The sequence below is a fragment of the Nylanderia fulva genome, unplaced genomic scaffold (assembly GCF_048542155.1).
Source record: "Nylanderia fulva isolate GAGA-0341 unplaced genomic scaffold, ASM4854215v1 Scaffold4, whole genome shotgun sequence".
Lineage (NCBI taxonomy): Eukaryota > Metazoa > Arthropoda > Insecta > Hymenoptera > Formicidae > Nylanderia > Nylanderia fulva.
Window position 1 is genome coordinate 6,681,458 of NW_028190476.1, and position 18,933 is coordinate 6,700,390.

General features: G+C 31.6%; 1 protein-coding gene across 1 annotated transcript in view; it reads left to right on the top strand.

Moving 5' to 3' along the window:
- The window catches only part of RhoGAP100F (Rho GTPase activating protein at 100F), a 108,602-nt gene extending 90,362 nt beyond the window's left edge, over positions 1-18,240 (top strand). The window contains 1 exon segment of the mRNA XM_029311340.2: positions 3,308-18,240. Coding sequence (XP_029167173.1) covers positions 3,308-3,631 — 324 coding nt within the window. The 3' untranslated portion in view covers positions 3,632-18,240.
- Positions 18,241-18,933: the final 693 nt, after the last annotated feature.

Here is an 18,933-nt window from a genome sequence, read left to right on the forward strand (position 1 = left end):
ACAACTATATTAAACAAGGTGTCCCAAAATTACCTTAGTAGGAAATTCCTATCAAGTTATTTGGAGAGGATTTTTCCTCAGCAAAAATGTCGGGGCGTCAATAATTTTCGCCTTGTGGAAATCGAATTAAATCACATTCTTCAATTAATTTCAGCAGGTAGAGTTTACTTTAGTAACTAAAATTGAAGAATGTAATATTATCTTCACAAGGCTTAGTTTACCGAAGTAGAATTTTAATTTAAGGTTTAGTTATGAAGATACATGATGGTAAAATTTAGGAACACACATAAAAATTAATGGCCTCTCTCGACATTTTCGCTGAGGAAAAATCGTCTCCAAATGCTCCCAGGAATCTGCCATTAACAGGTTTACTGTTAATTTTGGGAACTCTTTTTATAAAAATTTAAATAAATTTAGATATAAAGAAAATATAGACTTTTAAGAATGAAAGATTTAAAGAATATGTGACAAATAAATATTTAGTTTCGTTGAGTATAAAGTATAATATATCGGGTCAGAGAGACAGAGAAAGAGAGAGGGTCAACCTTCAACATTTTTACGTAAGTAATATATTTTGCACTGTTTAGGGTTAAAAACATTGATTTTTCTAGTTCCCGCGAATTTATATATTCGAGTAATCCAAAATGTTGGAACTAGAAAAATCGATCGAGAATATGTCTGTCAGATATTCTAAACGTGTGTACTCAGTTTCCTTTATTCTCGCTTCTCTTCGTACTCTATGCATTGAAACATTGTGAACAGCATGGTAGGCAAAGTACTGATTCTATTTCTTCTTTGTTCGCTTCGCAAACAACCTTAATCGCGCGATGCGCTTCTATGAAATCGAATCTATGCCATTTAGTAATCATTCATTCGCCCTGCTTGTATGTTCATCAAATCACGTCAAATGTTGTCATTCATGATAAGATTTCGATCAAAGAACTTTTATTTGTAACAAACTCGCAAGCATCTTTGGTATGTAGTGTTTCGAAAAATATGTCATTTGGAAGATTGTTGACTATTTTTCAATCAATGTGGCTCTAATTATTCTCAGAGATAATTTTATACATTATTCAAATTAAGCTAAGAAATTTATAAAATATTTTTTCTACACTGTAAAAAAATATGTAATATATTACACAAAAATATGTAAAATTACATAAAAATAATAAGTGTAAAATTACACAATAAATAATAAAAATGTTTACCTTTTCATTATTTATCATGTAATTTTACATTTATTATTTATGTAATTTTACATATTTTTAATGTAATTTTACATATTTTTTTTACAGTGTACAAGTTGCATTTTAAAATAAAAAATATATAATATATAAAAAATATATAAAAATAATATGTAAAAAATATAAAATATATATATAATATATAAAAAATATATATTATATAAAAATATGTAAAAATAAAAAATATATGTAATTTAAAAAATGTTTACAATTGAATTTTATAAATTTTTCTCTAATACAAAAAGAACGATTTATTGTTGAAAAAATTATTCCTGGCTGAAAAATATGAATCTCTGTGTTCTAAAAACCACTGCTAGCCGAAATGACTTACGATTGCCATTCATTATCATTATATTCATATCTCGCGATATAGTAAGTTTCACAGTTTATCATGTTCATATATATATATATATATATCATTTATGTGAAATACCTTCGTGTGCATGTCTCGATGTCGTATCTTTCATATTCATATATACAATACTAGGTCAATATATGATTTCCGTTTTGTGTATATAGTTTCGACGTCATTCCTATTATAATAACAATTTACGTTGTCTTCTTTATCTTTTTTCTTTTGGGCACGTATTCTTCAGAGCAAGCGCAAATTGCCGGCTCTACCAAACCGCTGACAGCACAGAGACGCCGCTTCTTGCACAGGTATCATCGTTATTATCGTTTTCATTATCATGTACATCCGCTACTTTAGTTCGTTGTTCACATGCATGGCCCGATTCAGATATCAGAGAAACGTAATCATTATCATGTAACTCTCATTCTACCTTCATACCATCACGTTTTATATACAATCTAAATGTTACCGACGAATACTGTAAATACTTTCTTATATTAATGTAGCACATATATTTCTACGTATGTTCACAATTATCTTCACTTCCTGTTCACGACTCTCTGGTATCCGCGACATTTTTATAAATAGGAATTTTTCGCAAATATTCAAAAACTATTAAAAATACCAGATTCTTTCATAATATAAATTGGATAATATTTATTAAAAAAATAGAAATTTTTTATGCCATTGCCAAGCTTAAAATTGGAAACTATTTATCCGTAAAATATCAGAGAATATCTCACAGCGATTCGCGAAATTGATCAAGTGTCTCAGAAAAATGTCAAAAAAATTATGCAAAATATTATTATATATCTCTTTCTGATCAGCATGTTGCGTTTAGATGATTTTAAACTTAGCTAGATAAAATATATAAATTCATCTTAGATAAGATGAAGATGATTTTATTTTAAATATATCTAGATGAAAGGTAAAATTATATGGCAATTCATCTAGATAATTTTCTAGATAATAATTTTTAAGACTGCTTATGTAAACAGTTGTAAAAAAAATGTAAATTATAAAAGGGATATAAAAATATATGTATTCATATTTTTATTTATAAATTTTTATCGCTTACTGCTTAACTTCTACTATTCAAGTATTTCTATGCGCTATGGTTCTAAATCAAAATTATCTGAAAATTATTCTAGATAATTTAGTAAAGATAATACTTTTCTCATCTAAGCTGCAAATATAGATAATGCATATTTTTATTATCTATATAAAGATAAAATGACGCCAAAGTTTCATCTAGATGATTATCTATACACTGAAAAAAAAAATTATTTAATTCGAATAAATATTTATTTCAATACTGCCAAATGAATCATTTATTTGAAACCAATAATATTTATTTCATATAATAAAATCCTTTTCAAAACAAATAAATATTTCTTTCTTTCAAATAAATGATTCATTTAGCAGTATTGAACTAAATACGTATTAATTTACTCATTTTTCAGTATATATATAATTTTCTTTAGACAACAGCAAATATACTGCTGATAAAAAACGTCTCTTTCGTTTTTATAATATATAAAAAATTCACAACATAATTATAATAATAAAGTTTACAATGTACGAAAAAAAAAATGGTACATTGAATTTCAAAAGATCTGATCAATTTCGCGTAGAAAAACAGCCGGGAATCTCCGGCGTGGTGCGCAACTAATCGACACACCTTGACGGTGGGTCCATTTTGTCCGCGCAGGTGATAGTCTCGTCTCCCGGTTCACCTAGCAGCGAGGAGTCCGAGGCCTCGCCGGAGCCGATTAACAAGAGCCTGCTGGGGAATTTAGGATACGAGAAGAGCGACGAGACGACGACGACGACGACGACGACGACGTCGAGCGCGTCGGCCGGGATCAGCGTCGGCGTCGGCGCCGGTGCTGGCGTCGAGCAAATCACACCGACGAGCAGCGTCGACACCGAAGAGGGCAATCCTCACCATCCCGAAGAGGGCGAAAAAGGCGTCGAGGGCGACGTCGAGGCGAGCGACGACGATCGGCACCAGCACATACCGAAAACGCATTAATAATCGAGCAATGAAACGCAGTGAGTAACGAAGAAGAAGCTGCTTCGTGCTCTCCTTTTACGTACTATTGCTTCGGCCATCGAAGCCGGACGTACAAGTCGATCTAAAATTCAAAACGGAATTATTACACGAATTAGATTAATTTCACGAGCAAGATTCGTCCTGTAAATGTTCTCGGATTAATCGCTTAGTTGTATATATATAGATGGAAAACATGTCAAATGTCATCTCGATCTGTGTTGCACGGTGCTATACTAAATACTCGAGTGTTGATTCGTAAGAATCCTTGTTGCACGTTTAGATCGAGAGCTATCGCGCTATTTATTGATTTTAGTCAATTGTGTTGGGGGTATGGTTGCTTGCGAGAAGGATTTGTTAAAGTTAAACGAAAAGGGAACAAAAAAGAAGAAGCAGAAGTAACCTCGTTTAATCGGTTTATGCTATAGCAAAATTAAAACTAATGATTAAATTTGTCTTGTTTTTTTAATCGAAATTGAGTTGCGTAAAGAGATGATAAAAAGTACGAAGATTTATATTGTTAAAAATATATATGAAACGCGCGATAACGCATTACTGGGAACGAAGCTATCGAGGTGCTACGACTGTTACCTACTGTTAGACACAGATATTCGTTCTGCCAGAGGCAACAATAGCCCGATGAATAATAATGCTAAAACAAGTTCCGTAACTAGTTGAGGAGGGTATATTTTAGAAAGCGGCTGCTGGGAAAGCAATTTCAACAACCGAACACGTTTCAGTCCTCCACACATTATGCAAATTTCTTCGAATAATGGCTTTCCGAGTCATGATCTCTCAAAGCAGATGGAGATGGATTGCAAATAAATGCATCGCATTGCTCTTTTCCGGGAGATTACATAAAGATGAGGAAGAAAGGAAGGAAGAAAAGTGACAGGGACGAGGTTATGTCCCTCCGCGATCGTCATCGTCGGCATCTCACCATCATCTCAACATAGACACACAAAATGATACACAACACACAGCTGACTTAAGCGAGCAAAACCGGTCAACGAGGATGCGCACGTGGCATACATATAATAATCAGTTTATATGCGAAATATATACTATATATATATAAATATACATATATATATATACATATTATATATACATACGTAGACTAGTCACGATATTACGTGTGCTTTTGATAAAAAAACTATTACTTGTAGCGTTAACTAGCTCTCGTATACAGAAACAAAAGGATAAACATGAACAAATCGACAAACAAACAAAATAAACAAACAACTAAACTAGACGATATACATAATATACATATATATATAAAGATGTTATATATATACGTTGAAGAGTGCGAGGAAGACACACACGACTGTGTTTCAACATGTCGACAATAGAACGCATAGGGATCGTTTTGGACATGTTTGCATTCAAGGGTATATATATCGGATAATCAACTGGCTATTGTATATCGATATCGTGTCGATTGATTGTCCGAGATTAGATCGAAAACGTAGAAGCAGGAGAAAGAATGGGTTATCGCGAGAGAAACTGACCGAAAATGATAATAATTACGAGTAAACAAAGAAAAAATGCTACGATTAATTAACTATACTTTTAAAAAGAAAACGTAAAAAATAGCCAGTATTATTATACGTCTAAAGCCGTAAAATGATGATCGCGCGAAAGAAAAAGTGCGAATGAAAGAATGAAAGGGAGAGCAAGAGCGGAGAGATGTGCGAATAGTTCTAACATTTAACAAAAAATATAACAAACGATTTTAAAGAAGACGAGACAAACGGATGATTAAATCGTAGACATGCAAATGTCGTTCTTGTCATAGTATAGACATTAATAGTAGCGACACTCCGTAATTATTTTGGAGTCTGATTTTCATTGCGCATGTCATAGCCGCCATGTTGTTAGCCGAAACATATGCACAGTGACATAACCTACTCGGACGCATATGTTTTGTATTGTGACAAGTTAGATGATGAGTTGAGCACGCGAACCCACTAACTTTTTACAAAAAATTTATTATATAACGAGTAAAATGAGTGCGAGGGCGTATATTGTGCTGCCACAAATTGTCCGAATCGCGGGAAGAACGCCACCATTTTAGTCTAACAATATGGCGGTTGGTCTCAAGGTCAAAAATTGAGTACATGAAGATCAAAGGTACCGCTATGTACTGTCGCTACTATTAAATGTCTATACTATGCCCTTGTTGAGAACAATCGGGCGACGATATGAGAGATTCGCACTACGAATTCGGGACGAAGCCACGAGCGGATCGCGATCCGCCTGTCATCGCCATAATTAATTAATTCATCACCGTCGCCGTCATTAAAACCGTCGTTCGATCTCGCGGTTACTCGTGGTTTGGTTCGCAAACATAAAAAAAAAAAAAACAAGATGCACTGTAATCTGTATAAACACGCACGTATAAATAGATATATATATAAATACATCTGTACTCTCTCTTCTTTTCGCACAGTTAGTGTTAACGCGCGGAATATTTAATGAAGAGGGAAGGGAAAGGAAGTAGCCGCGAAATTGAGACTAATTGTATAGTTGAGTGTAATGTGTATATATACATATATATATATATATATATATATATATATATATATATATTGTATGATTCGCTGTAATCCTAGTTATCTTATTCAGTCCCAGATCGTGTGACTGTCGTTCGATGTGCATGTGCGAGGAAATGCCGGGTACCGAAATAGCTTTTTTTTTTCAAGACAGTAGTAGAAGTAGTTTCCTTAACTCTACGTAGAAGTAGAACTTGCGAATAAATCTATTCTCGATTCATTTTTCTTTCTTTTACCGATATATTACATTTTCATTATAAATGATCCTTTAACTTTTACTCGCAGAGATCTAATAAAATATTTATTTTATTAAATTTATTTATGAATATATATTTATTTAAAAATATTTAGATATATAATTATTTGAGAAATTAGTTACTGCAAATTTTTTAATGCTCTACGTCACAACTTATCAATTTGTGTCTACATGGCAAATTCTATAATTAAAAATTGTGATGTAAAATTTTATTATTCTAACGTAATTATTCATATTATTATAACATGTCGATTATTCTTCGTTCGTTTTTGCATCAATTGTATTTTTAAATTATATTGATTCACCTGGACTGAGATATCACGTAGTTCCTATCATTTCTACTTGTCCGTAGAGGAATTGAATAATTATATTAACCAAATAAAAAAAATCATAGTTTATCTATCGAAAGATTACTTTCTTAATTTATTATTCTCACAAACCGAACTGAAAGGCAGCGTCCACAAATAATCTGCAATTTAATAGGTTCACTAATATGATCCATATATCTTCATGCTTTTGATATATATAACCGACTGATTAAATGTGTATCGCAAAGGAGAGACAGACAAACTTAAAAATCGGTATCCAGCGTTCCTCGCCGTCCTGATTCTAGTAATAAATCAATTATGTCGCGAAGAAAGAGAGAAAAAGAGAGAGTGTGTGCGTATGTCTGGAAGCAAGATTAACTTAACTTATACGTGAAAGCACACTGCCGCAATTTTATATAATTGACTGTTGTTATACCTTACGTACATACATATACATATATATATAAATATCTATTAACCGAGACTATTAGCGAGCCGCGATACGTGTCGATCGCGAGGAAGTCCAGAATATGGTCAGTGAGTTAATTCAAGTCAGTTTCTTCCGCTAAAAAAAAAAAGTGCGGGTTTCTCGTCCGAAATCGTAAATTAAAATCCTTCGACGACGGAGAAAGTCACGTTTAGTCCCTATTAAATAAATATTACATACTTGGGAGAGTCTAAAAAAAATCGCGCATTTCTATACAAAGATATCTAAATACTAGATATCTAAATACATCCAGAGATATTCATATTTTTGGATCCTGCAGAACATTTGCGTATCTAAGAACGTCCCAAAAATATTTAAAAATAACTATTATAGATATTTAACAAACTTACGCGAGTACTGAATATCAATATTATAAAATCTTCACACAAACATGGAATTTTTCGGAGCGTCAGTTTCGCTTTTCGACGAGAAGAAAACGTGATTAGTAGCTGGTCGAAGGATTGACAAAATAGTGGGAGCTGGTTGAAGAATGTTATTCATCGGGATCGTCGTGCATCCCGAATCCGCAATAATATAATTTTTGCGCTATAAGAGTTCGCTAAAGATAATCTTTTGGTCGAATCGAGCTAAGCGAACGAGCAAAGTAATCCACAGAAGCAGAATAATTTATGCTCTCGACTTTTCTACAATTGATCCCCTCTTATAATTTTTCTTTTCTTTCTTTATATCTCCTTTCTCATGATATCGAAAGACAAAAGACAGAAAAACGAAAGAATATAAATAATATTCTGAGTCTAGTCTCTCATTACAAACTCAGATTCACGATTCGCAAAGCAGATTTATAAAAGATATAGGAACATCTGAAAGAATCGAGTTACATAGATGAAACATTCGGAAAGATGTACAACAAAATTTACGGGGATAGAAAAGAGTCAGTTAAAGACGCACGAGAGCCACGTTAAAAATTCGCAAGGACTTACTTTAATTATAATTGCAAAATGATGAAGATATCGAAAATGAATAACTTACACGAGAAAAAAAATATCGGGCAGTAAACAAATTAGAGGCGTAATGTTTATATAAAAATATAATTTTTTACGTGCTCACACATTACCTGATTCTCTCATGCAATCGCATTTCATTTTCATCGATGAATTATTATTATTGTCAGGGAATTCGCGTTAAACAGATTCAAATGCTTGTATTCTCGATTTTAGAATTTATCTCGATTAAATGAATCTTTTTATCGAGATATTTATATAAAAAAAACTTGACATGTAGATTTTTTAAAATTTGCACTAAACTAACAATTTATGATAAAAAAAATGTTTTTATCGAAAATGAAAACTTTTTAGAGTATTTATATATCTTTCTAAAACTTGATATACCATATTTCCAACATATATTTTAATTAAGCAAATCTTATAATAACAAGAAACATGTATTTTATTTATTACTTTATTTTAATTTTCAATGATCAATTAATATAATCATATTCGCGGTTCCTAATTAAAAAAAAAACTATATTAATTTACATTAAAATTTAAAAGGACAAATTTTTGACCAAGTAAATCGATTGTAACTATGAGAGACCCAGCTATGAGAACGCACAAATATTTTTCACATATTTTTAAGCTTAATAATATATCCAGTGCTATTGCGTACTTGATTTGTACATTAAATTATCGCAATGCAATATTAAGAATTATGCATATAAGAAATTTCCAAACATTTATATCGAATCGTGAATACAAGTTTTATGGATCATCGAATCATTAGCACTAACATAAATAAATATATATACGATGGACCACGTTTGTCATACTGAAACGTTTCTAAAAAAAAAGAGAGATAGGGAAAGAAAGAAAGAAAAAGTAAAAATTTTTCCATAATTTTTCTATAAGTTAGAAGCAGAAACGTAGCGGGGCGCATCGGTTTTTCTTCCGCGCTCCGACAGCATAAATTTCGTACGTAAATAAATCATAATTATTAAACTTTCTACAATTAATACTTATATACTATATATATAGTTTTAGCTGTTTCTCAAAGTCCTCGAATCTTTACGAGATTGACAACATCCGCATCGGCGATCGATCCTTCATAAAAACCATCTATCAATCACCGATGATTGATGAAGTACCGTAGATTGAATTGTCTTGGATCGATAAAACGCTATTGAGAAAAAAAGTCGAGAAGGAATTTTAATGGCAGGAAATTAATTCAATCGGATGGATCGATCGCGAATGCGGTCGAACGCTTAGTTTAGCTGATGAGGCAAAAAGTATTTTGCAAAAAAAAATCCATTATATCGCGTATTCTTCGTTTAAGATAATCACGATGTAGTCCAGTAAAATTAGACTTGAAAAGAGCAAAACTTTATAAAAATTAGGAGCAAGCTGAATTTTTGTGGAGACCTTTATTTCGATGTTGTAATAAAATCCTGAAAAGTACCCTTAATTTCATCCAGGGCATTTTTTTAGGGGGTAAATTTTTGTTTTTTGCCATTATATCGAAAACTATCAATTTTTCAAGAAAAATAGTTATCAAAATTGTAGCTTATAAAATTCTCTACAAAAAAGGTCATTATACTTTTTTTCGTGGAATTAATCGTTTCGAAGATATAGAGCAAAGTAAGAGGAGCAGAAAAATCATATTAGAAATATTGCAACTTTACCGCATGTTTTACTTAAAAACGATTAGTTGTACGAAAAAAGTATACAGACCATTTTTGTAGAGAATTTTATGAGCTACAATTTTGATAATAACTATTTTTCTCGAAAAATTGATGGTTTTCGAGATAGTAGCAAAAAACTAAAATTTACCCCTTTTTACTCCCCATAAAAAACGCCTTGGATAAAATTAAGTTAAAGGTACTTTTCAGGATTTCATTAGCACATCGAAATAAATATCTCCACAAAAATTCAGCTTGCTCCTAATTTTTATAAAGTCAAAGTCTAATTTTACTGGACTAGATAATATCATCGAGGAATCCCGTGTATAATTTAAGCTGTAACCCGACGATCGGAATCAGATCTGAGAAAAACTCGAGTCTACTCGCCGGTGCCTCCGATTTCGTAATTGCAGAGCGATCGACAGGGCGCGGCGCTTGAAAGAAAAATCTCGAAATAATTTTCAGCTCAGCTTGGCGATTTACGTTGCTCTTCCTTCGTCTTTCCGGATTTCCAGGCAATCCGCGGAGAATCTTTTCCGACGAGATCGCGCGACAAGATCGCGGAAGAGTCGAATTCCTCGAGTCACCGATCGCGACACGACATGTGCAGAGTGTTAGTATTTATGTAAATAGTCGCCGGAAAAGTGAAGAGAAAACAGAGAGTAAAATAATGTACTGTCATTCCTTTTGGTGCTCAATGACCCTGAACAGATAATAATAGCTGATAGTCGGTATGTTAACAAAATAAGCGTGGTCATTCCGTCTCGTCGTCGACGTAATTATCATCAATTCGATGCGAAAGATTTCGGTGGCGAAAATGCTGTATCTGACAGCTAATTTTCATGCTTCTTTGTTAAATGTAATATTTTCCAAATTATTACGCAATCATACTATTTGGTAAATTTTTAATGTCATTATAAAACGCGAGCAGCTTTTATGGAAAAATTAATATTATTAAATGTCAAAGTACAATATTTATTTCTAATTTTCTGTAATTAGTAATTATATTTTAATATTAACATACTGAAAAACAATTATTAAATTAATAAATAATTATTTCAATATTGCGTAATAAATTATTTATTCGAAACAAATAAATATTTTTCACATCAGTCAATATTATTAGTTTCAAATCAATGATTTATTTGGCAGTATTGAAATAAATACTTATTCGAATTCAATAAATTTTTTTCCAGAATATTATGCAGTTTAGTATCTTTTAAATTAATTTTTTCCAATTAGAATTTTAAAAAGATCCGGCTTGCAATTAGGTCAAGAAATGAAAGAACATCGTTTTCACCAGATTGTGCGAAATTTTTCTCGAGTTCGAGCTGCAATGTTAAGAAAAACTAAGATGCGCTTTTTTTCGAAAAAAGTTTCAAACAACGAGATACATAATAACAAAAGAGATAATAATAATAATTGAAATAATTGTAAAAAAAAAAAAAAACGTGCTATATTCTCGAGAGAGTTTCCCGAACGCAAAAGAAATTAAAATGACATTAAATGCAAAAAGTTGACGGAGGAGGCGGAGACGCTGCTTGTAAATAATGAATTACGTTTGATTTATCATGTGAACGAGATATTCATGTGAATCACGCTTTAGGGAAGAAGCGGAACACGCACAAGCACATACACGCATAAACCTAACACGTCACATGTATACATGTATTTTCGACCGTAGCTTTTCTCGTGTATTTATCGAAATATGTAATATCATTCGAAATCGCTCTGAACACATATCCCACCCAGAATGTATTATACTTACTTATTGTTAGACAAATGCGTGCGAGTTGTATAGATAATTGTGAGTAATTACCGAGAGGAAGATGATTAAACGCTGCTTCGAATGAATAATTACAATGATAATTGTGAAAGCGTTATTCGAATGATTTTGTTTCAGTCAGTACACAATTCATAAAATACGACATCGTTTTTTACGCTATTTTGTACTTTACTTTACTTGGAAACTTTTTCAATAATATAAGTCAAATGATTTGATAAAATTACAGGGTGTATAATAAGTCTTTTATACTTGTGAGAAACTGGAATTCTACTACCTGTCAAATGTATTAAATTACACAAACAACACGATAACACGTACAATTTACACGTTTTTAACATTTTTTTAAAACTTCGAAAGGAGAATTTTTTATGACACTATAGGATTCGTTGGCGAAATTAGATTTGAACTTCAAGTAGCGTTTTTCAAGATTTTTCTCACGATCGAGAATGAAATGATCGAATGGATCGTATGTCTAATCGTTTCCACTTTTCATCAAATAAGAGCATCACTAGATCATAGGGCTAATTACCCTGAAGCTTTCATCGTCCTACATATCATAGGGAAACAAAGAAGAGAAATGATTTTCGTTTCTCCAGAAAAAGAGAGAGACGGGCCTACGAACGCGACCGAAAATTTGCGGATTGTATTTAGAATCGTGAAGAGGTGGAGCGAAGTGCGTTAGGGGTTAAACACAAATATAAACAAACAAAATGGGCCTCACAACACTGTGTATTATCTGTTAGGGGAGTGAATTGCGTTTCGTACATTATCGAGACGAACGACGAAACACGCTTTTAGTCGCAGCTTCGACCTACACAAAGCACAGGAAGCACGTATATCGTATATATCTCTTCATTACTTCATTCCCTCTCATCTTTTTGACATACCTATTGATAACTAAGATGTAGACATGATGTGCAAAAACGACAATTTAACCGAGGCTCGCTCAGCTTTCGCGTAGAAAAGAATATTATTATAATGATGATTAAATATGGAAGAACATTTTTCTCAAGAAATTATTGTCCAAAATCTTGGATGATAAAAATAATTCATGCTCTTATATAAATATTGAAAAACATTTTTTCTATCGAGGAATATCTCTTTGCACATCGATTCTACGATTATAAAAATTTTATCACAACAAATATCATTCAAAATCAAGAGTGACACAGAAATTACAATATAACAGCCGAATTCTCACATAATTCTCTCGTGAAATGTAAAAAAAAATTGCGATTTAATTGGACTTGAATCAGTACAAATAACATTTTAAAGTAACTCGACACCCGTCTTCGTTTTCATATCGCGCTTCATTCAGCATGTAGCTTGCACAAATCTGCGACTTCCAGTTTAAGTGATAAAATCGAACATGTAATCATTTGGACTAGGGCTCGTGATTTTGACCGATTAATCGATTATTTCAAAATCGATTAATCGATTGTAATTAAAAAAAAAGATTAATACTCGACTAAACGATTAATCAATTTCGATTAATCGATTAATACAAGATTAATCGATTTTAATCAATACATTCGATTCTAATCGATTAATAAAAGATTAATCGATTTTAATCAATACATTCAATTCTAATCGATTAATCGAATTAATCAATTATCACGAGCCCTAATTTAGACGAACCGAAGTTCATCTACTTCTTCCAATTTTCATAAAAAAAAGACGCGAAAGCGAGAGAAATGTAGAAAAAAAATCGTCATCTTCGCGCGATTAACAATGATTATTCTTGTGTCCATTGCTTGTTTCGCGATCATGTTCGCGAATGTCACGCAAACACGATCACGATATACTGTTGCATAGTAATCATTTTTATAAACTACTTCCGCTTCTATGAATCGCTGCATGAAACAAGCGTGAATACAGAAGCGCATTCGTTCTCCCGCGCAGACATATACTATATCATTGCAAACTATATCATTATCGATCATTATCGCGCGAAGAGGAAAGGGTAAACTCTGTTAGTCGAAACTTGAAGATATAGTGCGAATGGGCAACCACAGTTATTAAATGTATCATACACGACTACTGAAGGAGAATTTGCGAAGACGTTCATTACCGTCGAAGATGTATACAATTATTTTCGATCGATTCTTCCTATTAGCATACTTAGAATTCGAGTTTTTTTTTTCCGTGCAAATATAACAGAAAATAAAAATTGACCAAAATTTAAAGTAACGTAAGTATCATAAAATTTGTATTTTCTATATATAATTAAACATATTCTGAAAATTAAACATGTATAATATATATCGTATTTCTTATATATAATTTTAATTTAAATATAATGACAAATTAATTATTACGGAAAATTATAAAAATTTAATTAATTACATTAAATATATATATTGCAAGCAATATATATATACAATATATATACATAATAATTAAATTTTCAAATAATAATATAAATATTCCAGTTGTTTCATATCGAATATGTAAACTTGGTATTATAATTTCAATGATAAAAATGGAATGTACACAAAGATTATGTGCTATCAGGATTTTTACCAGAAAAATCAATTTAAATAAATGATAATATTTCGGCGAGTAATCGACGTCTACGAAACTAATAACTATAGTTGTTAATGTACATTGAAAGAGCGAAAGGAAAAGAATGCATCTGATGCGAGAATGCTAAACAGATGAGGAATAAGAGAGTAATCGTGAAAGAAAAAGAAAGAGAAAAAGATAGGAGGACAAAAAAGTATACATACGAAAAAAAAAAAAAAACCAAAACTGTGCACAGCTTCGATGAATTGAAAATTCTAAGTCTAAAAATATATTTATGACAAAGAGAAAGAGAAAACACAGAAAGAGGAGGGAAATGAAAGGGAAACGAAATGTAACTGTTATATGCAACAGTAAAAAAAGAAGTAAAAGAAAGAGAGAGAGATATATATATACAAATATAAATATATAAATAAATATAAAAAAAAAAGATACGAGCAAGATATAAATAAAAGGGCGAAGAATAAAAACAAGAAGGAAAAGAGAAAAAGATAGGCGAAAAGTTGGTGATGCAACGTAAACGACGCGAACGAGTATTTATGCACTAATCGAGAACTATTGTCGCGACTTAGATAAATATTATTGACAGCATTTAATGATTTTACTTCGATCTCCTCTCTAATCCTATTCTCTAATCGAAACTGCAGCATTAAAGTATACAAAAAAGGGGCAAGAAGGATAGAGAAAAAGGACAAAGATACAATATGTGAACGGCTGATAAAGCAGGAGAAGCTTGGGCGAACGAAAAGAAATCATAGTAAAACAGATGAAAAAGAGGAACGACTATCGTTGATCGCTATATCAAGCAAGTAGATGTATATTTAAGAGTAAACGAAAAAAAATATAGTAGCGTGTCGGTATATTAGTGTTATAATTGCGAAGGATGCGTCGCCGCGTGTCTCATGCCCGACCATTGGCCGCTTATGCGAACCGATGATCTAATACATGAAAGAGAAAATACGAAAAACTCAATATATGAAGAACGAGGAACGATTGCGTGTTGTGCGTATACAAATGCGTGAGAATATGTGTCGGAGATACAAATTGCGTCAATTGTCAATTATGCGTTCAGCCTTAACGCGTGCTAACAACTTTTATCAATTTTGACTCTTCCGCGAAAAATCGGATAATACGAATATATACATGAAAAGTCGACAAAACTCTCTAAGCCTCATTTTTTATATAATATAATTTTACAATTTGTATAAGATTTTTTAATTGCATAAATAATGTGATTTTGAAATATTCAGGGTATCCTAAACGTCTCTGAAAAGTCTTGTTTTTTCCTGTTTTATCGACAAAATGTGAGGTTAGATAATCTGTAAATCTATTTATTGTTTTTTGCCTGAAATTAGAATGTATCGTCTTTTACGGTTAATATTAATACTTTAATTTGTACAGGAAAAAGATTTATCAATCTGTATAGTCTCATATATCTTGATTACAGAATTATGAATGCTAAGCAATATAGGTACTTGAACTCATAATTTTATGAGATTTCATAAGTTCAAGTACGTATATATTTTGATTGACTATACAGATTGATCAATCCTTTTGCACAATTAAAGTATTAATATTAACAAATGGGGGGCTCCAAATTGCAGGTAAAAAACAATCCGTATAGCCAATAAATAGATTTATAAGTTTATCTGACCTCACATTTTGTCGATAAAACAGAACAAAACAACAAACTTCTCAAGAACGTTTAGGATCCCTTAATTGAGATTCCCTCTTACAATGGATAACAATAATTTAAATGAATTGTAATTATAATATTAATAAAATTGTTTGTTTTAATCTTACTTATAATTAGATTTAACAAAAAGTAAAATTGCAAGTTCACAATTTTTGTCAGCATTTTCTGTTAACGAAGAAAAGGAATGGTAAATGATATCTCCGTCTTAAAAAGATTGTTAAAGCTGAACGCATCTTAAGAAAGTGCAAGGGAGCGCAGTGTGTGAATACAAGTTGACTTTAACACCAAAAAAAAAAAAAAAAATTTTCTGCAATACAAAAATTAATCTTTAAAAGCTCCTTTATAATATGTTGATAATTAGATCCAAGTTTGACGAAAAATTAAGTGTCTTGTGAATTCGGTAATCGCGCGATGCGCCGAATGGTAAAAGTTTCGTTAAACGAAATTTAGCATTAAATTATATTGTTATTAGGTTTGTTGAATTTGAGGAATGCGGAAATAATCGCTGGATTTTAGTTGCAATTCGAGAAATGAATGATTTATTCGCAATCGGGAAAATTAGACCGTCGCATTTTTCTCGAATGCCTGAACGAGTTTTTTCTCGATTGTTATATAACTTCGAATGAGCTTTGTCGAGTATATCGATGTGAGAGATGATATACGTATATAGGACTCCGGTTTCGCTTAATTCGTCGCTGATTAATTAAGCGACGCTTTAACAAAAATCGGTATATTAGGTTCGCGCCAGTCAATTCGACGCGCGAGTCAACGATACGCAAGCAAGTGATTCGTTATAACCGATTATAAACAAAAGAATCAACAGTAGATATAGTAGAGCGTGAAACAATTTCAAAGGGGTAATACTATACCGTTGTTCCGTTAATTGTTTCTATAGATTTTATTGCATCGCGACCGCGTCGAGTCATCCGCGATCGGGAAGCAAGCACAAAAAGATAATCGCGGGAATTATTCATTTATCGCTATTCTCAATGAAACAACGCGCGCTGTAACGTCAATAATTCAGCTAGATTTGAGATTCACATTTCTATTGATAGGTAATCGGCAGAATAATTTTAACGTTGATAAACGCGATAAAATCCATTTTGGAAACTGAACTTTCTTTATTAAATTATCTGTGATTTTCCTAGATTCACAATTTATTATAAAATAAATAATAATTATATAGTTTTATGTTTTATTTAATCATAAATAATAAATATATATTCCAAATCCACCATTGGTTCTGAACGAAATTAAAGACTATAAAATGCGGCATGCAAAATAAAGAAATATATATATTGATTTTTCACTGTGTGCTCGAGCTGCGCGTTTGTTCGAAAATGAAAAAAATCGTCGATCACCTATGCGAAATAGAAGAAGGAATCGATAGAATTCATAGATAACCCTCCGTATCTCGGAAACGAGCGATCGATGTAGAAAATCTTGCGACTTCGATCGACCGATTTAGTCAATTAGATAATCCTCTGGAATATTTCTCATAGGTGGATCCGGACGGACCGCGAAAAGCCCCGGATTAGAGAAAAGATGAAAAAAAAAAGATATATATAGATAAATATACATATATATGTAGAGTATATGTCGAATGTACACACGCACGTAGTAATGTCGACCGCTTTTGATCGATCACGCGACGCGGCCGCGGCTACTCTAGCCAGGACTATTTTTCTAAGTTGCAAAGTATAATAAATTAACGACGTTGCATTATCGTTACTAGAGTATATTATAATGTATATTGATATTTTAACTAGGCGAGATAAGTATGAGATAATGTTACGAGAGCGAGAGAGAGTTAATATAACGAGACTATATATCATAATTATTATTATTATCGTAACGATTATCGCGCAGGACGATAATCGATCATTATCGAAGGTTCGCACGTGCGGTCGGTGCGCGTGTGACGCGCGCGACGCATTTAATTAGTCGAATGCGAATTAATCGACGAATCGACGAAGTGTGAGACGAGAGAGAAAGAGAGAGAGAGAGATCGCAATGGGATGGGAAGGAATGAGAAGCCTCGAATTTTCAGCGATTTCGTCGATTCGCGAGAGAGGGAGGAACGAAAGGGAGACCGATGACAGGAAGGATGAATGAAATGATTATAAGAGTGAATGTTGTGGAATAACGAGTATGAATGAGCGATGAATAAGCATGTGTCGTTCTTCGGCCGCGGAGAGTAATAAGAGAAATAATGAATCGTTCTGTCAGTCACCTCACACCTATATTATACAATATCATAATAATATGCTGCCATACGATATAAATATATGTCTACGGTAAGGAGTATATTAATAAAACATTACAAATAAATATGTTATAAGTAATCATCTGGGGTGTATGCCTGTGTTTCCTTCATAATCGGTTCTTGTAAGAATATATTGTTAGTATATAATATATACTATCAAATAAATCATTTATTTGAAACTAATAATATTGATTTGATATAAGAAAATCCTTTTCAAAACAAATAAATATTTATTTGTTTCAAATAAATGATTCATTTGACAGTATTAAACTAAAATATGTATTAATTGAACAAATTGTTTTCAGTGTACTTTGTACTAACAATATATTGTTATAATATATAATCAATATATAATATATATATATATATATATATATATATATATGTACATATATATATTATAAATTGTTTTATATTATAACAATATATTGATATATGTATATATATATATATATATATATATATTATTTATATATTATAACAATATATTGTTAGTACAAAATACACTGCAAACAATTTGTTAAATTAATAAATATTTTAGTTCAATACTGTCAAATAAATCATTTATTTGAAACAAATAAAAATATTTATTTATTTTGAAAAAGATTTTCTTATATCAAACCAATATTTTTCATATCAAATCAATATTATTAGTTTCAAATAAATGATTTATTTGACAGTACATATTTACTTCAATACTGTCAAATGAATTATTTATTTAAAACAAATAAATATTTATTTGATTTGAAAAGGATTTTCTTATATGAAATAA